Source organism: Cynara cardunculus (assembly GCF_001531365.2).
Source record: "Cynara cardunculus var. scolymus isolate 2C chromosome LG 4, CcrdV1, whole genome shotgun sequence".
Taxonomy (NCBI): Eukaryota; Viridiplantae; Streptophyta; class Magnoliopsida; order Asterales; family Asteraceae; genus Cynara; species Cynara cardunculus.
Window position 1 is genome coordinate 1,792,281 of NC_037531.1, and position 23,252 is coordinate 1,815,532.

Consider the following 23,252-nt stretch of genomic DNA (forward strand, 5'->3'; position numbering starts at 1 on the left):
GGTTTGAGTTCAAGAATCCCCAACAAGAAGATCAAGGTTAGGGGTGTTCATTTAAATTCCAATAGGATTTTTGATAGATTCGATCTCATCCAATAGTAACCATTTATTGGACGTTGGATTTTTCCTTCCAATCAATGTTCAAAAAGGCAAGACATGGCACATAATAATAATCATTCATTGGATGTTGGATTTTGTCTTCCAATCAGTGTTCAAAAGGCGTATCATGACGTGCGATATGGCACAAGACCAGTATCGTTTCTGTAAGGCTTGACTCGCGCCTTGGCGTCTTGAGGCATGCCATGGCGTCTTGCGGCAAGGCATGGGTTTTTTCTAAGACGATTTTTTTTCAAAAGATTTTTTTTACATGTTTTGTTTTTTACACTTTTATAGATTTAGATTTATCTAATCAAATCAGTGTTTACGAATTCATAAACATCATGGACTCACAATTAAGACGAAGTTGTAAAATTACTTTTATAGGTTATATTTTAAATATTTAATGAAAAACTCTTTTTATTATAATAATCTATATGATATTTCTGTTTCTAACATGAATGTATAATTTTAATACCATATTCGATGAGATTATATATATATATATATATATATATATATATATATAATTTTATATATGACATACAAATTTGTTGCTTTACGTCACGTCTTGAAAAACGACGTGTCCTCGCCGTGGCGTGTAAGGCTTGAGACTTGACCTCGCCGCCACATCACGCCATTTTGAATCTTGCTTCCAATCAACATTGGACAAATGATCCATTTCAGTAGATGATTGGATCTGAATGGTTCCATCTAATGAATGTTACTATTGACTATTCATTGGACCAAATTACAATGGTATCTCCAATTATTGCCCTCTATTTTCAATTGGATCGAATAACCTTCAGCAAACCCCTAAATCAAGTTGTGCTATTTTTTCTAACATCATATATCAATCCAGCTAGGAGAAAAATCATCAATTTATTCGAAGATAAGAAATTCAAAGTTATAATCGAACGACTACGCTAAAATGCGAAAATATTTAAACAACTAACCATGCTACAAAGGAGATAGAAATTTTCGTCATCATTGCAGATCCTTAGAACTTGACTCCCCTCCATTCTTCCACAGGTAATTACAGGAGCCCGATACAAGGAAAGAGAAACTATCTGAGTCTTCAAACAGAGTTCTCGGAAACTCTTGAAACCCATCCATGTTCAACGGTGAAAAACAAGCACTTGGGTCACCACCCATTTGAACCCCAGATCCACCGCAACCATTTGAATTCGGATTGAAGTTGAAATCAAAGAATCCAACTTCTGTTGGCACTTCAAGATTATTATTCCCTTGATCATGTGCACTAACTGTTCCTCCTTTAGGTTCATCCAACTGGAGAGCAGGAGTATGGCCTTGAAAAAGAGAAATGTGCCCAAAAAGCTTATCTTTTCTTGAAAATGTCGTACCACAAGAACAAAGCCATCTATCTCGTCCACAATGCTTTTCGTGTGTTTTAAGATCTGCAATCACCGAGAATTTCTTGGTGTTGCAACGACTACATGTATAGCTTTTATCACAATGGGTTCTCTTGTAATGATTCTTTACACACAAGATTGTCTTCAATGGCTGAAACTTCTTGTGATCTTTATTTCTCTTACAACCAACAAAAGGGCATGAATATCTCTTGATGAGCTTTGGTTCTGAGCCCGTATCTTTGTGGGGTTTGGCTAACGCTGCTGGTGTTTTATACTCGTCTCCATGACCTCTCATATGCATTCTCAAATTGGCATCTCTTTTGAAACCCTTCCCACAAATGACACAAAAATGAGTGTGGGGTGCAAGAATCTCCTCTTTTTCGAGCTGCAAGATTTCATATGATCCAGGAGGAATATTCTCTCCATCATCAACATCATCATCGTCTTTAGACTCGTGTTCTTCATGAACATCCATATGATCACTTTCGTTTGACTGATCTTCCACTTTGTGTACCATGTTCTTATTAGTATAACTATCAATATTATCATTATTATCTTTAGAATTATCGTCACTAGGAAGAAGTCCATCACCAACGGACGGATTTGCGGCGAAATGTGGATGTTTGACTGAAGGAAGAAGGCTACCTGCAGTTGATATCAGCTGAACTATAATTGAAGTCAAATCTGCAGTAACAAGTTGCTGTTGTTGAATCAAGAGTTCATTTGGTTGACCAATTGACGATTTGGCTGTTCGGCCAACGATTAATTGCACCAATTCCTGGAGTTGATGAATCTTTTGTTCCATAATGGAGAGATTAGTTAGCATGGTTCTTGGATCCCATAACTGGGCTTTGTTTTTATCCTCAAGATCTTGTTGAGCAAGGAGTTTGATTTGGGTTAAAGAAGATGGGATTGTTTCCAATTGTTTTCTTATCATTAAATCATAATCTAAAATCGAAGAGTTTTCGTTTTCCATTTGCTGCTGTTGCTGATTATGATCTTGGCAGCTTTCATTGGAGGAAGAAGCCTTTGCCCAGGTGTCTGAAGATAGCTGCTTCTTCCTAGAATCCATTTAATTTCCAGTATCTGCTAAAAAACCATCAATTCATCATTACAATCAAATTCCCATCTACGTGAAGAAGATATCAACTAACAAAGGATTGGTGATTACTGTCATCAAGCATTCTAGTATAGTTTGTGGATTTACAAGAGATCGATGGGGTTTATTGGTTAAGCTACAATATAAGTTAGGAGATGTGGAGTGCATGCTTGTATAAGCTACCATGGACCTAAGATTTCCATAAAGTGGGGCTCAGAAGCCGTGTAGCATTTTGAACTTCACTTCGGATAGCGGGACTTGGGTTCGAAAGGCAAGCCGCCTGCCTTCTGAACATTGGTGCAATACTTGGCCACATCAAATCAACAGGCGAATAACTATCTATTTAAAATGATTTTCAATCTCATTTTAACATGCGAAAACCTAACGATATGGGTGGTTTTGCTCTCGATTTAGCCTAAATCTTGAATACAAATCTGGATTATCTTGAAGTGAATTTGGTGAATACCTAGGGCTGGAAAAGGGTCGAAATACTACTTAAGGACAGTGATTCTTCAGGATCCAGATTTTAGATCCAACTCAATTTCATCGATATCTAATCCATATACCCAGATTTCTAACACAAAGATGAAAAAGTGTAACAGGAGAGATTTACAACCCCTTATATAAATTTTCTCACACAAGGATACAACTTACTAAAAAACACAAGGATCCATAACCATACAGCATAAAATATCGAAGATTGACAAATGGAGTATATTAAAATGTTAATCGTCAATCTAACATACCAAGTTCTTCATAAAACCTAAAAAGAATCCCAAGTCAAATTGCTGATGAAATTTTCACCATCAATCTTAATGAAAAGTCAACTACAGATTTCGATTGCACATTCATACCAAAATCTTAGGTCATTGCATCAAACTTGTGAAGACACAGTTGATTAAGCATACGGGAAAACATACGGAGTAAAAATCAAACGCAGAAATCAGAATCAAATAATGAACAGTTGAAGTTGAAGTAAAAATAAGCAAAGGAGAAAATCAAAGAAATACAGAAATAGGAGAGGGTTTTACCAGATTGAAGAAGCTTCCTCCATAACAGAGGATGAAGCAAGGGATTGAGGGTTCGAATGAAAGGGAAAAAAGAAGAGGCGAAGGTGTGAAATCCGGAATCTCAGTTTTTGGGATATGAAAAGAAAAGATGTCCCAAGTAGTCTGTCTACGTCACAAAAATGGCGATGAATCAGGACCGTTAAAACATCCATCTGTTCCTATCAATGGTCAATGATGTAATAAGGAAGCGGTTTGGCTTTCTCAACCTCGTTCATCCAGACTCCTCCCAACGATTAGCATCAATAAATGAAGCTGGTTGCTATGTTATTTCAATCTTTTCACGAGGGACCTACCATTTTCAATAACTTGTTTGAGAATTGTTGAATGATTTGGTGTAAAATAATTAAATGAACAAAATGATTAAAATGATTAAGAAATTCTCATGATACAGTGTAAAATGAAATATAATTGTTCGGTAATTGTTTATAATGAAATTAAGTCATAACTAAGATAATTAAATTAAACATTTATCGCTAATATGAGATTAACATAAATATTAATATAAATAGTCTAGGCCATTAAGATATAGCAATTTTCTAATATTCTCCCACTTGACCGTATGACTATTTATATAAATAATAAGTTGGCCAAGTGCTAATCTCATTAGTCAATCATAATTAAAGTAAAAGTATTGAAGCAAAATGATATAATCTTACATGTCACCAACGAGATGGGATCCCTATCAATCATATTTTCAGTACTCCTACAAAACAATGATCAAAATTATTAGTGGTTGTCTTGTTTGCTCATTAGAACAATTAGTGTTAACGTATTATTAGAGCAAACATAAGTAACATAATGTGAAAGATAGATAGGTAAGCGCTTACTTTGATATATATAACTGAATATTTCGTGACATCAAGCAAGGCTAACTCTTAAGCCCATATTATTCACATGCTCAATAAACGTCTTAGGCGGTAATCCTTTAGTGAGAGGATCCGCCAACATGTCACTCATACTAATATATTCCACAGTTATGCATTTTTCTTCCACACGTTCTCGAACAAATAGATACTTAGTGTCAAGATACAATTTGGCACCACTTGAGTTGTTGTTGTTTGAAAAATTCACTGCAGCACTATTGTCACAATAAAGTTTCAATGGTCTTGAGATGGTCAACAATTTTTAGTCCACAAATTAAATTTCTCAATAACATAGCTTGACATGTAGCATGGTAACATGCTACATATTCGGTCATCATGGTCGAAGTAGTGGTCAACTCTTGTTTATGACTCCGCCAAGATACCGGACCACCTGAAAACATGAATATGTACCCCCCGAAGTTGATTTCTTATCATCTTTGCATTTAGCAAAGTCGGAATCTGTATACCCTACAACTTCAAGGGAATATGTTCTTTTATAAATGAGCATGTATTCTTTTGTTCCCTGTAGGTAACGTAATACTTTCTTGGCTGCTCTCCAATGGTCTAAACCCAGGTTAGATTGATAACGACCAAGCATGCCAGTAGTGTATGCTATATCGGGTCGAGTACAGACTTGAGCATACATTAAACTCCCGACAATCAATGCATATGGAATTAGTTTCATTTGATCACGTCCGGCCTCAGAATTAGGCAATTGATATGAGCCAATTTGTCACCTTTTACAACAGGAGCGACAGACGGAGCACAATTTTGCATATTATACTTATTGAGAATATGGTTTATATAAGCCTTTTGAGATAAGCCTAATATATTATGCCTTCTATCTCGATGAATTTCAATGCCAATTACATAAGAAGCTTCATCAAGGTCTTTCATATCAAATTTATTTGACAAGAACCGTTTAACCTCAAATAACATGTCTTTATTATTACTAGCAACCAATATATCATCGACATACAAGACTAGTATAGTGAAATTGCTCCCACTCATCTTGAAGTATATACATTTGATCAATTGAGTTCTTTTTGAAGTTGTAATTTTTCAAGACCTCATCAAATTTTAAGTAGCATTGCCTTGAAGCCTGCTTTAGCCCATAAATTGACTTGTTAAGTTTACATACTAGATGTTCACTTCCCTCAACCTTAAAACCTTCTGGTTGAGTCATGTAAACATCCTCATATAAGTCGCCATTTAGGAACGCAGTTTTGACATCCATCTGATGCAACTCTAAATCAACATGAGCTATCAATGCCATAATTATTCTAAAAGACTCCTTTCTCGACACAGGTGAGAAAGTTTCCTTATAGTCTATTCCTTTCCTTTGAGTAAAACCCTTAGCTACCAATCTTGCCTTATAACGCGCAACATTTCCTTTAGGGTCTAGTTTGGTTTTATAGACCCAGTTACAACCTACAGGTTTTAAGCCCTTAGGTAGTTCTGTAAGTTGCCAAACGTTATTAGTATGCATAGAGTTTATCTCATCATTCATGGCATCAAGCCATTGCTTTGAATGAACACTATTTTTGGCCTCATTAAATGTATTTTGGTCTTCAAATTTTCCCAAGTCATAGTCGACCTCATTTAAGAAAGTGACAAAGTCGTTGTAAGTGGTAGGCTTTCTAGATCTTTGTGATCTCCTTAAAGGCTGAGTATCTTCCACAACTTCATTATTAAGTGAAGTATCTTCATGTGATGGTTCAGTCTCAATGTGAGCATCCTCAACTGTATTATTTGATGTTGATGCAATGCTCTCACTGGGAATAGAAATGGGCACAAGTAAAGTAGGAGTGCTATCAGGCACCATTTCTTCATACAAGTCAACAGCTCTCGAACCATTACTCCCACTCAAATTTGCATTTTCAAGAAATTTTGCTTGCCTAGTTTCCACTATTCTAGTGGTATGAGACAGAGCAAAGAAACGATGCCCCTTAGACCTTTCAGGGTAACCGACAAAATAACAAGTAATGGTTTTAGGGTCCAATTTTTTGATTTGCGGGTTGTAAAGTTTGGCTTCAGCCAGACATCCCCAAACTTTAAAGTAGTTTAATCGTGGTTTCCTTCCCGTCCATAATTCAAAAGGTGTCTTAGGAACACATTTTGAGGGAACAGGATTTAGGATGTGTACGGCTGTTTTAAGTGCTTCTGTCCATAAGAATTGCGGAAGAGATGAGTTTGCTAACATACTACGTACCATGCCCATAAGGGTACGATTACGCCTTTCCGCAACCCCATTTTGTTGAGGTGTTCCTGGCATAGTAAATTGATTAACTATGCCATGAATCTTGCAAAAGTCAACAAATGGTCCAGGAGCTTGACCCACATCCGTGTGTCGACCATAATACGCAGCACCTCTGTCCGATCTCACTACCTTTATTTTACAGACGAGTTGATTTTCAGCCTCGGCTTTAAAGATCTTAAACATATCAAGAGACTCGGACTTCTCATTAATTAGGTACAAATAAGTGTAGCGTGAATAATCATCTATAAAAGTTATAAAGGACTTATAACCACCTAAACCGGGAGGAAAAGGTCCACATATATCAGTGTGAATAACATCAAGTAAACTTGAACTCCAATTAGACTCTTTCTTATTTTTATTTACCATCTTCCCTTTAATACACTCGGTACATGTATCGAAGTCTGAGAAATCAAGATAATTAAGAATTTCATCTTTCACAAGACGTTGCATTCTTTCTTGTGATATGTGGCCTTAAGCGTTTATGCCACAATTTTGAGGAACTCTCTATATCTCTCTTTCTTTTAGTTCCATGGCTACATTCATTTATATTCATAGTAAGTAATGATTCCGAAAATTTATCATCAAGATTTAATTTAAAGAGGTTTCCCTCCATCACAACGAAACCAACAATCTTAGAATTATAATACATAATCACTTTATTATCAATAAAGTTGAAATTGTATCCAATAGTAGTAAGTTTAGATACATATATTAAATCCCGAGTTATACTCGGTACATACAAGGTATCTTGAAGATGTAATCTATTTCCACCTTCAAGTAATAATGAAACGATCCCTATTGCTTCCACCTTGACTTCATTTCCGTTCCCAACTTTAATGGTCCGTTGATTGTTTTCCAATGTTTTCTTTATACGGAATCCCTGTAAAGAATTGGTCACATGAATCATGGAACCTGTGTCAATCCACCAAGTATTGGAAGGCACACTAATAGAAAATGATTCACAAATCATATAGTAAAGGAGTTTACCTTTCTTAGTTAGCCACTCTTTGAATTTAGGGCAATCATGTTGAGTATGATCGAATTGTTTGCAAAACCGACACCTAACTTTGCCATTCGTTCCACTTGTACCCAGACTGTTCTTTTGAGCCCTATTGGGAGTAAACTTACTTCCCTTACATGGACCCTTTCCTCTTATTGGTCTTACTTGATGAAGCCATGATCACTCTTAATAATCTCTTTGATGTCAATCAATTATGATGGAGCTACAATTTTCTTATTGTGTTAAAGTCTCCACAATAAATGGTGCATTCAATTCAAGAAGAATGAAGGAGACGATATGTATATATTGACATCAAGAGGATTAAGAAAGAGATAACCACAAAATATAGTTATTTACAGTCGGTTACAGGGACCGGTATCGTCTATCGAGATAATCGAGAGGGCCTGTATGTAATTAAGTCATAACTAAGATAATTAAATTAAACATTTATCACTAATATGAGGTTAACATAAATATTAATATAAATAGTCTAGGCCATTAAGATATAGCAATTTTCTAACATTTTTTTATGTCAAACAATATTTATTTCTTAATAGTTCAGAGGTTGCCTCTTAATGGAACTATTAAGAGGTAAACAAACAACCCTCGATTGACCTGGTGCACAGCTGATAACTCTCATTTTGAGTGTTATATTCATTTGTCTATGTTTTTCTTCCCTTTTAATGTGTGTCTCTCGTATATGTGTTCGTGTTTCTCTATTTTATTTATTTATTTTCATTTTAAAGTTGTTGATGATAATCGTTTGTGTTTTGACGCTTGAATGCATTGTTTTGGGTTAAATGTTGAACTGTGGAAAGTTGCCACTTTCTCGCCATTGTAGTAAACAACGTAAATCCAAGAACAACTGAAAAAAATCATTTTTTGTATGATTTCTTCTGCCTATTTTAGCTGCATTAGGGCATTTTTGAAGGTCAAACTCTAGAGACCAAGAAAGATGAAGAAAAAGACAAAATCAAAACTCATATCTTGGTGCAAGGATTTGTTTACCCAAAATTTCTACCTAAAGATTTAAGGAGAGAAAGCAAGGATTGAGCTTTCATGAAAGAGTGGAGGAAGAAACAAACCAACCTTTGGGTCAATGGATGTTTGAGCTCTTTGAAAACTTAGATAGAGGCCTTGGACTTTAACTCAACACGGACAAGTTGATCACTTGTAAGTATTAATATTAAATCTTAGACCTAGAGATTGACGGATCCGGAAATACGGCTTGAGTGATGCAAGAAAGATTTGAGAGAGTCTTTTGTAATAACGTAGAAATACAGGTTTTTGCATAATTTTAACTAAGGTTTAAATGTCGGTCGATATTGGTGTCACAAAGAGATTTAGGCATTTATTTCCATACTGGTAGAGCTACGATCCTTAGAAGTCGAGTTAGTTAAATCGACAAATCTTGAGTTGACAAAAGTGGTAACTTTGTGGGGACAGATGACCACTTTATGTGAGAGTTTACTTTCGAAAGAATGGGACTCTTATAAATGCTCTTGTGACACTTATTTCTAATCATGAGGTTACTACAAATGTCTTAGATAATGCTTATACTCATATCATTTTCTTTAAACTAATAGTCTTTGCTTAATTATTAAAAGCCAAACTTGCTCACATGTATTTTTTTTCTTCTTTAATTGAAATCATCGTATTCTAGATCTACTACTCGAAACTTTGAAGTCCAATCCTTGTAGATACGATATTGGTATTTTACCATTTAATTACTTATAGCAATCATAGTGTTTGATGTGCACTTGCACCGCCAATGTGGCAACACAGGTTGCCACTTTGTGGACCTATACGATTTCTGCTATCAAGAGTCTTTGGGGCCTTTATAGGTCCACCCCTAGTTTTTCTCATAATTTTTAAAATTAATAAGTAAAAGATAAAATCTTGAAACTAGTCTATAAAACATAAAATTTACAAAACTGATCACTATAGCTTGCATTTTGATTTGAAAATGATCCATTGCAACTTTGTTAAAAATCCGAAATAAATGCGCAACCACGATAACCACCAATATTTTAGACCAATTATTTCAATTTAGGGATTGAAAATTGATACAAAATGTGAACCACAAAGACAAAAAGTGTAATTTACTCAAATTTCTTTGAACTGATAAGCATATTCAAAACTTTGAGATTGTTTGTTTGAACATAAAAACTACAATAATGGTCCTTACGGTTTGAATTTCACTTTGAAAGTAGTCTCTTGCATTAATCTGTACTATATTATAAAACATTTTACAAAAACTATTAAAAACAATTTTTATGCATAAATTATTATTTATTGATGCATATTACTTAAAATTTAATATTACAAATAGAATGTGCATCAGTACATTATATTAGAATGTGCATGAGTACATTCTTGTAGTTATTGTGTTTTACGAACTAATTTTAAAGTTTTGAACAAATAAAATAGACCAAAATTATAGTTTACTCTAAATAATATAATATAAAATAATTGTTCAAATAATTCTTATAAAAAACAGAATTCATACAAATTTTATCAAAATTAGACAAACGTTATTTTTTATTTCTGTTTTGAAAAATCTAGTTTTAAAAGTTTTATTTTGATGTCTGCGACAAAAATAACATCTCAACAACTTATACTTTTCTACAAAAGTCTTTATCAACTTATTATAAGTTAAAATGGTTTAACTTATTATAAGTTAAAATGGTTTAACTTATTCAAAAACTTTTTACTACTGGCACCTGTGTAACCTGTTATCCAAACACTCAAAAGTGCTTATTATCAGTGTCACACAAGAATAAGTCAATAAGTTGGTTTTATAAGCAATCTCAAACACCCCCTAAGTTGTGATACTTTCTTTTTTTTCTTTACAGTTTTATGACATGTTTCCTTGATTATATCACATACAAATTACAAAATGTGTTTTGTAAAATGAAGTTTTAAAACTACGTTACTTAAATTGCAGAACAAAGCAAAACATGTTCATTTTTTTCAATGTATTTTGTAATGATTAAAAAATATCTTTTTAAAAGATTGTAAGAAGTAAGGATGCAGTCGATTATTCGGTTTTTGGTTTATTCTGTTCAGGTCACTTTTTTTCAACTTTTTCCGTACTATCCAATAACTTAACCGAATTAGGTTTTGTTATATTCTCTTTTAGTTGCAGATAAGTTACTTAATTTTGGTTTTCTTACAGCATAAGAACATAACGGATTATTTAAACGCTTACTCGGGTAAGTGAATATCAAGTTATTTTACCTTACCGGATGAATATGAAAATGACCAAAGGTCTTACCCGGTAAGTGAAGGCGACAAATCTTACCACGGTAAGCGCTTACAGGGGAAATTGTTGCATACGATACCGTTTTGGTGGACTAAAATCTTATCCGGTAAGTAAATGATAGTGTTAAATTTACCGGTAAGCACTTACCGGGTAAGGGGCTGTTTGTTTGGCTCTTAATGGTTACATTAAGAGCCAACCTCTTAATCGGTAAGAGGTTAGGTCTGTTTGGCAAAATAAAAACAACCCTCTTAATGGTTACAATAACCTCTTAACCATTTTGCATCTACTACCTCACTCAACCATTTAGATCGTTCTTTTTCCAATTTTACCCTTCCCACCCCTTCTTTCCATCTCGTCTCTTCACGCAGGTCGCAGAACTACCGGTCACCATCGCCAGCTTCGCCGGTCACCTCCACAGCTACTACCGGTCACCATCGCGGTCGCCATCGCCATCGCCGGTCACCTCCACAGCTTTGCCGGTCGCCATCGCCATCGAGTTGCAAACCCTAACATCTCTGTTTTCGCCCCTGCTGTTTCTCCATCTCGATTGAGCCCTAACGGTGAAAACACATCGCTAGTCTTCACAGCCCCTCCCCCACCCTCTCGTCGCCAGTCTTCACAGAGGGAACTTTGAGAGGAGATCGATTGAGGGAACGATGGAGGGATCGATTGAGGGAACGATTGAGGGGCAACGATTGAGAGGATCGATTGAGGGGCAACGATTGAGAGGATCGATTGAGAGGCAACGATGGAGGGATCGATTGAGAGGCAACGATTGAGGGATCGATTCTTCACAGAGGGAATTTTGAGGGAGCCCTAACGGTTAAAATGGAATAATGGGTTTTTGTTAGAGAGGGTTAAAATGGTAATTTATTATCATTCACAGAACAGTTACCAAACAACATTATTTCATTCAGCACTTAACCATTCTGACCTCTTAACTATTCTGCACTAAATCATTCAGCAACTGCCAAACAGCCTCTAAGTGTTTGTATCCATAGTTTATAAGCATTTTTATGTACAAAAAAATATTCTTATTTTAAAAGTGATATTTTTAAAACATGTCATAAGATGATAGATTTTAAAAAAATAGTAAAAGAAGGTGATTTAACAATATAAGCTAACAAGTTGTTGTTGGAGTCAACATGCACATGACTTACTACAAGATCCAACTGTAGTACCAGCTTCCAGGCAGCTACTAATTGTTTGCAATGCACAAGACACCATTTAACACAAGACACATGAGCTCTCCAATAAATTTCAATTTTTTAACAATCTTTTGTAAAAAAATGATATTGACTTTACATATTTTAGAATTCCATGAGATTAGTCGACATGCTTGTAAGTTGATCTAGACCCCACACTTGTTTGCAGTTGTTGAATGGTTTGGTGCAAAATGATTAAATGGTCAGAATGATTAAGTGACTCTCATGATATAATTGTTTGGTAATTATTTACAACGAAATTAGGGCTCTGAATGATTAAGGGAGACCCATGATACAAAATCATTCAGAGGGTTTTAGAACCGTTAAGAGGCAGACCTCTTTTTTTTGCCAAACAAGATTCTCCTCTCAACGATTCACAAGCCGTCTCTTAATGGAATTATTAAGAGGTAAACAAACAACCCCAAACCATTATGCTTGTGTATGATTCTTTTTGTTCAATATTTATACGAGATCGATTTCATAATCCTTAACTGTTTCTAGAACTTATTTCGTAACCAACGCATTTCTTAATAGAGCACTTATTTTATTCAGACGTGTATATGCAGTAGAAATTGTTTACCCCAAAAAGATAAGAGCGACTTTTTCCATGAAAACCCTCGGACTCGGTGTAGAAATTGTGAACATAACAAAGAGTAAGCAGTAGAAAAAGAAGATTGTTTCAAGAGCTTTAAGCAAGTTCCCTATAACACAACAAATTTCTCAAAGCTATAATTTTTGAATTATAAAGCAAAAAGGACATGATAGAATCATCTCTGCTTGGACTTAAGAGGAACTCCTTTGTACAATTGCACTTTTTCTTTCAAGGCATCTCGCCTGGGCCGTGCGATCTTGTTGTTAGGATCGAATAGCAGCGCTTCCTCGAATGCATTTAGAGCCGATTTGTATTCTTTTTTCTTCTCGTAGGCATCACCAAGGTTGTTCCATGCTGTCACGTACCCTGGCTGAATCTTCACAGCCGTTTCGAGCTGAAATATTCCCTTGTCGGTTTTCCCATCACGAACATAGCTAACACCCAAAGCATTGTGAACCTGAAACGATTCCAAAACAAAAACATCGAATGACAAAACTTCTGCTTCCGTGTTGCAAAATAAGTGTTCATATTTCTATTATAGTTTATCCTAAAATAAATGTCCACTTGCGAAAGTAAGTACCTACTTTCCAATTCTACCCTTAAGTACTCCCTTCTATTATTAAGGATAAAATAGTCATATTGTTGATTAAAAAGTGTAATAAGTATACATTTCTAGAACTATGTGGATTTTTCATTGTGGCCATTTATTTTGGGACGGAGGGAGTAGTAGGTTTCATGCCTTCGTTGTTATGTTCTTGACCATGTTAGTGCTATTGAGGTTGATTCAATTGGCTGCGTTCTTGTTTAGAAAAACAACGAGTATAATGTGTCCAAGGGGCATGAACAACAAATATAAGTGTGTATACATCAAGGCAAGTTTCTCGCATGTGTCAGCGGTAGGCATCTGGAACTGAGGACTACCAGTTGTTGCTGACTCGCACTGATTTACCTCCCTATGATGGCTTAAGACTAGTATGGTGGGGATGCCCCTGAGGGTGGCGTATACCCTTTTTTACATTGAGGGAAGTAGTCCTTGCATGTTGCCTCAACAATGTAAGAGGACTACCAACCAGCTATTTACCTACTCTCCCATGATGGGCATAAGACTAATGAGGTGGGTCCCTCCAGATGGTGGCATACAACCTTTTTGTACATTGAGGCAACTTGTCCCTGCGTGTTGCCTCAGCAGTAGGATGGTAATTGGTAGGCATCCAGAAACAAGGACAACCAGCTGCTGCTCCCCCACGATGGGCGTGGGACCAGTGTGGTGGGGGTTTAGGGGTGTTACCTCAGCAGTAGGATGGTAGGCATCGAGAAACAAGGACCACCAGCTGCTGCTTCCCCACGATGGGCGTGGGATCAGTGTGGTGGGAGTTTAGGGGCGTTACAGAAGGTGGCGTATGCCCTTATTTTATATGGAGGGCAGTTGTAATACCTGGGCAAGATCCTGGTCATCTCCATCCCATTTATCGATTGCTTGAAGCAAGTACTTTGTGGCAGCTGGATAGAATTTCCTTCTTAACATCACTGCTCCAAGTTCAAATAGCTCGGTTGCACTTGCATCACCACTCCTCACTTGCTCCTGAGATTTACCAACCAAAAAGGACAGATTATGAGATGATTAAATGTAAAATAGAGTAAGTCTAATTGTTATGATATTGTGGATAAGTTTTTGTTTACTGATGTATAGCTCATGGTATATATCTATTGGAGGTTAGCGTATAAGATGGTCATAGGGACCAGATATTGTGAGAATATGTAGGGCCCCTTTTGATCAATCTCTAAAAGAGCCCTTGTAAAGAGAGAATGGTTAAGTGTTGTATATATTGATGTGTGTACGGTTGAGACATTGTACAAACTCAACTGCACCCTTGGTGGCATGTGTCGACTGTACTTACAGGTCCATAATGTATATAGTATTAGCATCTGGTTCTATTCAATCTCCATCTTTGGTATAAAACAAGGATGCTTTTGTTGTAAACTTGATGCTAAACAAGCAAAAGTTGGTGTCCTAAGAATCTCTAGCTTGAACACACAAAGATGTTTTTACTGTACAAGACAATATTCTAACAACATATAAACATGATGATTCATAAATATAATAAGCATCCAACAAATGTAAGAGACAGATGACACCGAGATTTACGTGGAAACCCAAATCAGGAGAAAACCATGGGTGGAGGAGACCAACGAGAGAAATCCACCATTAGAAGATGAAGATTACAATGCTCTTGAAGGAGATAAACTAAGACTATGGTGTGTGTAAGTATCTTGAGATAAAGAGATAAGATGAGGGGATAGCTAAACATGTTCATTTCATGGAATTTTACTCTAGGAGCTTCCTCTATTTTGAGAATACAACAAAGAGAAAAATGGAGGAGTAATCCATTTGGATGAAAGGCTTGGTTGTCAAAATACAAGTCTTCAAGCAAAAATCTCCCTGAAAAATGTGGCCCATGAAGCAAGGTTGCTTAAGGGCGAATCCACAAAGTAAAGGTAAAATAGATTTGCTAAATATTGCCTTGGAAACTGGTTATGAATAGTACGCGCAACCGCTTGCCAAAAAGTGGGGCGGCCACACCAACTCCACAAAAGTTTCTGCCCTAGAAAAGCATACCACTTGCAACCGTGAGTGAATAAGCCATGTGATAGCAAGGCATCCTCTGAACTTGACTATCGAGGCACCATTTAACGGTCTTCATATTCCATCAGAAAGCGATATTTGTTCTGGGGAGTTGGGGGCTACTTTTCTTCTATATATGTCAAGCACAATACCATGATCATGAGGTATCTTTCCTCTTTGCCCGATATGTTGTTGTAGTGGAGCAACTGATCACATAAAATATTGGAGTAGAACATTAAAATGCCATATAGCATTAGCTAAAGTATCAAAAAAATATTAGGAACCCCATAAGATTACCATACCATCTTAGAATATGTGGAATCACAAAAAGAGCCTTTGAGAAAAGAAGGGGGTTCCAACATATACTCGAGAGAAAGTGTCCAAGTCTAGCCGATGTGGGATACTAAGGATAAGGAACTCTCAGAATACCCTCCAACTATGCAACCCTGGGGAATGGCAATTTTATGCAACTACCCCCACTGACTGGTGGTTGATTAGACATATGACATGTACAAGATCCACACTAAATTATTCATGGCAAAGGGCAGGTATGGATTTCACAAACTCTCCAACTCATAAGTTGTTTACCAATTAATTTCTAGTTTTATGTGAAATAGAAAATTAAAATAACTAGAGTAATTGGGATATAACTTGTCTATACATTTTCTACTTTTCAATGTACCCATTCCTTACTCTTTTTTATACTTACACCTAGAGTAGACATACACTGGTCAAGTCTAAACAACCCATTCCTTACTCTTTTTTATACTTACACCTAGAGTAGACATACACTGGTCTAGTCTAAACAACGTTACTACCCCCATTGAGACACCTTGTCCTTTTTGTTGTATGAACTCTCATACTCAGGCAATTTCTTCCATCAAATTAGCACCTCTTTGTGGGCGGAAAATGCACCTGGTTTTATAATCAGCTTCTATTGTTGATCAATTTTGATGGGAGTGTTGGGATTAGCATGTCTGTGATCTCCAATGACCTCCTTAACCACGATACATGGAACATGGTCGGGATGTATAGTCAAACTTTATGCTTTCCTGTCCACAGGCATAGTGATAGCATTTGTGATGCCTAAGGAAGTTTTCTTCGAGCAACTTTCTGAGTTTATCTAGGAATTGATCAACCTTGTGGTACTCTTCATACTTTTGAGTTCTTGAATCTTGTTAACTCAAGGACCTGATTTTAGCTTTCTAGGGAAGATGTAACTTGTCAATGGGTTCAGGGATCCATATCATTGTGAGTTCTCACCAATTTGAGGCAATCGAGCCACTTAAACCAGGGTATCAAGCCTTTACTCACTAGGCATGCCCCTTGGGTTTACTAATTGAACATAATTGTGAATATGACTCGCTCTCTGCTGCATAAAAAGAGTACACATCTGATTTTTTAACTCCAAAAATGGAAAATATAACTTATTAGTCAATTATACAAACAGGAAAATCTCGGTGTTCAAAAATAAAAAGGTTCATAAAAACAAATGTGGACTCTAGTTTTGACAGGAAGGAGTATCAGTTATCAATGAGTGGCATATTAATAGTAACATAAAATATGTGGCTCGTAACTTCTTGTCTTGAAAAATACAAACATTAACAACAAGGATGATAGCAAAGTAGGAATAAAGGAGACGGAAATAGCAGGTGCATACCTGCAACTCTTTTGCAGAAAGATCAAGTTCTCTGCGGACAAGAACTTGACGGATCACGAAAAAGGTCCCAACACCAAGCAGCCCTAACAACAAAAGAAGGTAGGATAGCTGGATCCCTAATTCGAATAACTCCCCAACCTCATAAACAGGGTTCATTTTCACATATTCACTTGCTGCTACTGGATTTGCCCATGTCAACAAAGTCATTGATCCACTTGAAAAGACTGCCATACTAATAGTATCTTTTTCTGAGTTCCTTGCATCTTTGTCACTGGGTGATTCTACAACACAACAAATGGATTCGGATGAGATGACTACATGCAGGGAACATTAAAAAAACCACCAAGACCAACGTTCCACAGGTTTCACTTCTATTTCCAATAAAAATAATATCTTTGGAAAAGATTGTTCCTTATTATTGGCATATCTACTAGTGGGACTTTTTCAATATGTCCAAATGACTATTTTACATTGCTGTAAGGTAAAACTTCTAGAAAAAATGGGAAAATGCAAGACAATAGATATTAGATAGTGATTACATAGCAGACATACTTGTCCTTACACCGACAGCCAAAGATACACACTGCATATCAATATATTGCAGCCAACAGAACATAGACTTGACACAAGAATATGATCAAGTTTAATAATATATACGAGTAACTTCAGTTTATACATTAATGAAACTAAAACACAAGACTCGTTCAAACTTCAGTTTATGTAAAATACTCTGATTTCAAAACTTGATGGTTATCATTCATGCATGTGAGGATCATGTTTTAACTTTTATCAGTGACAGGAATATTTGGTTCTTTACATGTAACATATTGGAGCATAGTTAACGAAAATGTTTGAGTACGAATCAAATGTCCAAATTGCCCCTTGATGAGGACAATATAAAGAAAATGTGTGGATCACAATAGGAAGGGGAAAAAAGTGAAGCAAGTTTAAAAACACACACAAAAAGGAAATGTTGAATTCTTTTTCGTATAACCCAAGATGGAAATTGCAGCATTCTTTTGGGGACAAAGGGAATAAGTTATATGGAAGTATGGTTTCTTGACCACTTGCGGTTTACAAAATGTAAGAAACATTCATCAAACATTGTTGGATTTGTACAACATGATGAACCCAGACCTACCAATTTGAATGATGCAGCTATAGGGACTTGAATACCAAGATGGCAGGATAGGTAGAAGCTTTGATCACACAGCAAAACATTATACATTTACATGTAACAAAATTATTGCAGTTGCAACACAGAATCATTTAGACTTATGGTAACAGATGGAGCAACCAAATTACCATCAAGGTTTGCTAAGGTCAGTGTCCGTAAAGCTCCCAAATCTCTTCCACATGTCTGTTTAAAGGTATGAAAGATAAAGTTAGTATCTATGACAAAATCATGTGAGTCCATTAGAACAGCCATCCTTCATATGATTCCCTAAATAGCATTTTCAATCTAAATTAGAATTAAAAAAGTAAAATTAAGTTTAATGGCAAATGAACTTCTCGAAACCACTGCGAATGCTAAATAAGAAAATCGAAACAAGCTTTTGGTACAAAGGAATTTGAAAGAAATATTTACCTCTCTCTATTTCTATGTGAAAAGCTTCCTTTTTATTATCCAAACACAAAATTGATATGGATTTTGTTGCAATGTCAATACCAAACTTATGGCATCAGTTTTACTCGCTGTAGATTTTAATGAAATTAGCAATTAGATCTTGAGAAGTTCGTAATGATTAGCAATTTGGAATCCGGAAAAGCTAAGTGTACAATTAACACAGTTTTCGACAAAATTAATCAACATCATGGAAATGAAGCATCATTATAGCACAAGTTCAAAAGAATCAAAATCATACAGAAAGCAAGAGTGGAAGAAAGAGAGTAACCTGAAGGGAGAGATGTTGACGAGTTAAGTTAATCTTGATGGGAAGTTTTCGAGGCAAATTGGCGGGAATGAAGAGCGAAGCGTGAGAGCCAATTAGTGGGATTTGCTTCAAAGGAGGTGAAATTCGTGATTGGAGGATCATCGTTTGTTCTTCAACAACAATGGAGAAATGGTGGATGGAGGTGTTAGAATTTGTGAAGATAAGTTTATCTACATCTCCTGTTATTTTTTTAATTTTTAACCTGGTCAACAAAAAGGAGGGAATGACATTAAAAGATAAAAGAGTAAATTACAAATTTAGTCCCTATGGTTATTAAATTTTTTGGATTAGGTTCTCTAAACAAAATAATTACACGTATGGTCCACATAGTTTCACTTTTGTTAGATTGAATCCCTTGCCTAAACTCCACTAACCGGTGCTCTGTTAAGTCAAGAGTAGCTCACCATCCCGACGTCGGTGACCACAGCGAATTACCCGACTTAACGAAGCACCGATTATTTACAGTTAAGCAAGAGCCTAATCCATAATTGTTAAAATACATGTATAAATCACAATCTTGACTTTCTCTAACTTAACTTTATGTCCTTGTTTGTTACTATGTTAACAGAAAAGGGTAGATTGTGTCAAGTTTCAAAGGTCTAGCTGGTTGACATATCAAGAGGACTGCGCCTCACTTTTGAAGATAATACAAGGGTAGCGGAGCACATCTAATAAACTTGAAGGGGAAATTCTGTCAAAGTTTGAAAAATATATAAAGGAGCTGTACGCCTCATTTGGACTCACTTCTTCTTTTTCACATTTAGAATCAGATTTGTTTTCTCTCTAGTTTTATACATTCTACCATCATTAGGTTGGTAACCATTAGAAATAAGTTCTTCTTCTTTTCATTTAAAGCAGTAGTAGATCCTTTACAAGTAAGTGTATTTTTTTCTTATGTACTTTGTTTACTGTGGTTTATATAATAAATCTTCAAAATACATAGTTCGAACATGGTATCAGAGCCGTGAAAAGGTACGTTTTCTTCCTTTTTATCTACTGCTTTCGATCTCAAGAAAAGAAAAATGATTAGGTAGAATCTGTTAGGTTCTTTGATGTTACGTCATCCTTCCAGATCTCCAAAGATTTCTGTTTTTTGTTTCTTGTTGCGACGCTTCTTTCTTGACATGATCGATCGGTTTTTTTGTACCTCTTAGATCTTTTAGATCTAGATAGGTTGCCCTTCGTGATTTTTCTTGCGTCTATTAATGTTCTGTTTTCCGTTTCGCTTATGGTTATCACATATTGATGTTATGCTTTCTTTAAGATCTGTGTTATTCATTCAGATCTGGTTTAAGACTGTTGTTGATTGCATATATGACGTTGCTATTATTTTTTCTCCAAGGATCTGTGTCCAATATTTCCAGATCTGATTTTCTTTATTGCTGTTGAAATGATCGATTGAGCGGCATCTAATAGATCTTTTAGATCCGAATAGGTCCTCTTTTCGAGATCTATTGTCCTTTGTGACTCTTTGTTTTTGCTTCATATATTGTTCTACTGGCTGTATAAGTAACTACGTATCATTTGTTTAAGATCTGTGTCTATTATTCCAGATCTCCTTTGAAGATCTGTGTCCATTTAATTTCCAGATCTGCTTATGAAAAATATTTGTTCTCTTAGCCTCGACATATTATGTTCATGAAAATATTGAATATTCTTTGGTCAAGATCGGTGAGATACCGTATCTGGCAAAATGTTGTTGTTCTAATATGTTTCTCTGTTCAGGTGGATCTTGGTTTGATCTATATTGTTACCATAGTTCATTGCTCTTTTTGCGTTGTCTGTTTAACAATCTGTTAAAAGGACCGCTGTTGATCTCTGCCCTTCTTTACAGGTGATATCTCTCCTTTTTTTCTCCTTTAACCTTGTTAAAGGAGACTGTGGTAAAGTTGTTGTTCTCTTCTTGCTCCTTGCTGTGTGCTTTCTTTTTTCTGTTTTTTGTTTTTCTTTAAGGAATCTGATTTGTTGGCTTAACCTAGCACGATTATCAGTGTTTTAGGAATCCTGCCTTTAAGCATCTCAGGTTCCTCTTGTGTGCTTTCTTCTCTATTATGGCATCTTCAAAGGGTGAAGCTGGAAATGTAGTGGAACCAAAGGTCATTAAATTGGACTTTGGAGATCCACTATATTTACATCCCAATGACACTAGTGGAGGTTCCATTCTTTCCTTTAAGTTGAATGGGACTGAGAACTATAAGGTTTGGTCGTGCGCGATGATCTTGGCTTTAGAGACTAAGAATAAAACTGGTTTTATAGATGGTTCATGTCCTCGTCCTATTGGTGACCCTTATCTTGAGAAACAATGGGATCGATGTAATTCTGTTGTCCTTTCGTGGATATTAAGCTCTCTGACTGAGGATTTGTTCCTTGGTCAAGTTTTTTCAAAAGAATCTTCCCAAGTGTGGGAAGAATTAAAAGAAACTTACGATAAGGTAGATGGATCTGTGACTTTCAATCTATATCAAAAAATAAATTGTTTAAGTCAAAACAATATGTCCGTCTCGGAGTACTACCATAAACTTAATTCTCTTTGGAAGCAATTTGACGCTCTGATTAAACTACCTTGTTGTACCTGCAAAGCATCTCATGATTTTTTACTTCACAATCAACTGATAAAACTCATGCAGTTCCTTATTGGACTTGATGACATTTACCAATCCATCAGAAGTAGTATTTTAACTAGAGACCCTCTTCCCTCTGTCAAAACTGCTTTTTCTCTTGTATCTAGGGAGTAGTCTCATAGAGGAATAAATACTAGCCAAAATCGTGTTAAACCTCAGAGTTCTGCCTTTTTTAGCAAAAGTTTTGAAAACAGACGAAAACCTGGAAAATCTCCAACAAATTTGGTTTGTAAACACTGTGGAAACACAGGTCACACTATTGAAAGATGCTTTAAATTGATAGGTTTTCCTAAAGATTTCAAAATCGGGCCAGACCTCAAAATCAAAGTCAAAATTTCAAACCTCAAAATTCTAACTTCAGAACCACCACTGGAAATGTTACCTCTTCTGAGTCCGTTAATGCTAAACCATCTTTTACTTTTTCAGAAGAGCAGGTTGCAAAATTTTTGAGTCTAATTGATCAAAAACCAAATCCTGATGAAGCGTTTGCCAATATGGCAGGTATGTTTCAAAGTTCTAATTCTGGGTGGATAATAGATTCAGGAGCCAACCAACATATGACTTGTAATTCTTTAGGCTTGGAAAATGTCGTTGACGTTTCTAATCTGAATCTTAGAGTCTGTCATCCTAACGGAACTAAGGCTAATATAAATAAAATTGGCAATCTGAAACTTTCCAATAATGTTACTCTTTTTGATGTTCTTCTTGTTCCTGAATTTAATGTCAATCTCTTATCTGTTCATAAATTAGCCAGGGACAATAAGGTGTTCATAAGATTTGATGAATCCAAATGTTATGTCAAGGACTGTCATCAAATGAGTATAGTGGGGATTGGTAGTCAGAGTGGTGGGCTTTATTTCTTCGACCAAAATTCTAAAACTACCAACTCGATTACTTCTAAAAACTGTGGTATGGTTCATTTTGTTTCTTCTCAACTCTGCCATAGTCGCCTTGGTCATCCAGCTGACCAAGTGCTTCAGGTCCTTAAGGAAAGACTCAATATCAGTAATGACTCTTGTGGTCCTTGTGAAGTTTGCCATAATGCAAAACAAACAAGAGAAAAATTTGGAAACAATATACATAAAACCCAAAATCTTGGAGATCTTATTCATCTTGATGTATGGGGTCCTTACCATGTTTCTAGTAAAGAAAGGTACAATTTTTTCCTAACTGTTGTTGATGATTTTACTAGAGCTGTTTGGGTTTATCTCTTGAAAGAAAAAAATGAGGTTTGTGAATACATTGAAAGCTTCTGTAATTTTCTGAAAACCCAGTTTGGCAAATCGGTCAAAATCTGTAGGACTGATAATGGGACTGAATTTGTTAACCAAAGATTAACTGAATTTTTTGAGTCCAAAGGAATTTTGCATCAAACTTCGTGTGTTTATACACCTCAGCAGAATGGGGTTGTAGAACGAAAACATAGACACTTGCTTAATGTGGCTAGGGCTCTCATGTTTCAGGCTGGAATCCCGCTTAACATGTGGAATGAGTGTGTATTAACTGCCACGTATCTTATAAATAGAACTCCTACGTCTGTCCTAAATGGTAAGAGTCCGTATGATCTGGTTTATGGTTTTCCCCCTATTCTTAC

The 23,252-nt window shown here is 35.9% G+C and overlaps 2 protein-coding genes across 3 annotated transcripts; both read right to left on the reverse strand.

Annotated features, from left to right (window-relative positions):
* Positions 1-956: 956 nt before the first annotated feature.
* LOC112511429 (protein SENSITIVE TO PROTON RHIZOTOXICITY 1-like) lies at positions 957-3,689 on the reverse strand. 2 transcript variants are annotated; one of them, XM_025117038.1, is made up of 2 exons: positions 3,597-3,689; positions 957-2,552 (listed from the first exon to the last, which is right to left on the reverse strand). In XM_025117038.1, exon 2 carries the CDS (start codon positions 2,536-2,538, stop codon positions 1,081-1,083), a length of 1,458 nt encoding a protein of 485 aa, XP_024972806.1. In that variant the 5' UTR covers positions 2,539-2,552; positions 3,597-3,689; the 3' UTR covers positions 957-1,080. The 2 variants fall into 2 exon arrangements, with proteins under 2 accessions (XP_024972806.1, XP_024972807.1); XM_025117039.1 differs by having other exon boundaries at positions 957-2,555.
* A 9,168-nt stretch (positions 3,690-12,857) lies between these two features.
* LOC112511223 (tetratricopeptide repeat domain-containing protein PYG7, chloroplastic) lies at positions 12,858-19,239 on the reverse strand. Its single transcript, XM_025116753.1, has 5 exons — positions 18,999-19,239; positions 18,409-18,463; positions 17,104-17,384; positions 14,256-14,402; positions 12,858-13,277 (listed from the first exon to the last, which is right to left on the reverse strand). Exons 1-5 carry the CDS (start codon positions 19,137-19,139, stop codon positions 12,996-12,998), a joined length of 906 nt encoding a protein of 301 aa, XP_024972521.1. The 5' UTR covers positions 19,140-19,239; the 3' UTR covers positions 12,858-12,995.
* Positions 19,240-23,252: the final 4,013 nt, after the last annotated feature.

What these genes read in the sequence shown, in the direction of transcription:
- LOC112511429 (XM_025117038.1), bottom strand. Translation starts at nt 2,538, where the DNA reads ATGGATTCTAGGAAGAAGCAGCTATCTTCAGACACCTGGGCAAAGGCT.
- LOC112511223 (XM_025116753.1), bottom strand. Translation starts at nt 19,139, where the DNA reads ATGATCCTCCAATCACGAATTTCACCTCCTTTGAAGCAAATCCCACTA. An exon ending in GTCAACATCTCTCCCTTCAG is followed by an intron (nt 18,464 to 18,998) that starts GTTACTCTCTTT and finishes ACCTTTAAACAG; the next exon opens with ACATGTGGAAGAGATTTGGG. An exon ending in TTTCTGCAAAAGAGTTGCAG is followed by an intron (nt 14,403 to 17,103) that starts GTATGCACCTGC and finishes GGTAAATCTCAG; the next exon opens with GAGCAAGTGAGGAGTGGTGA.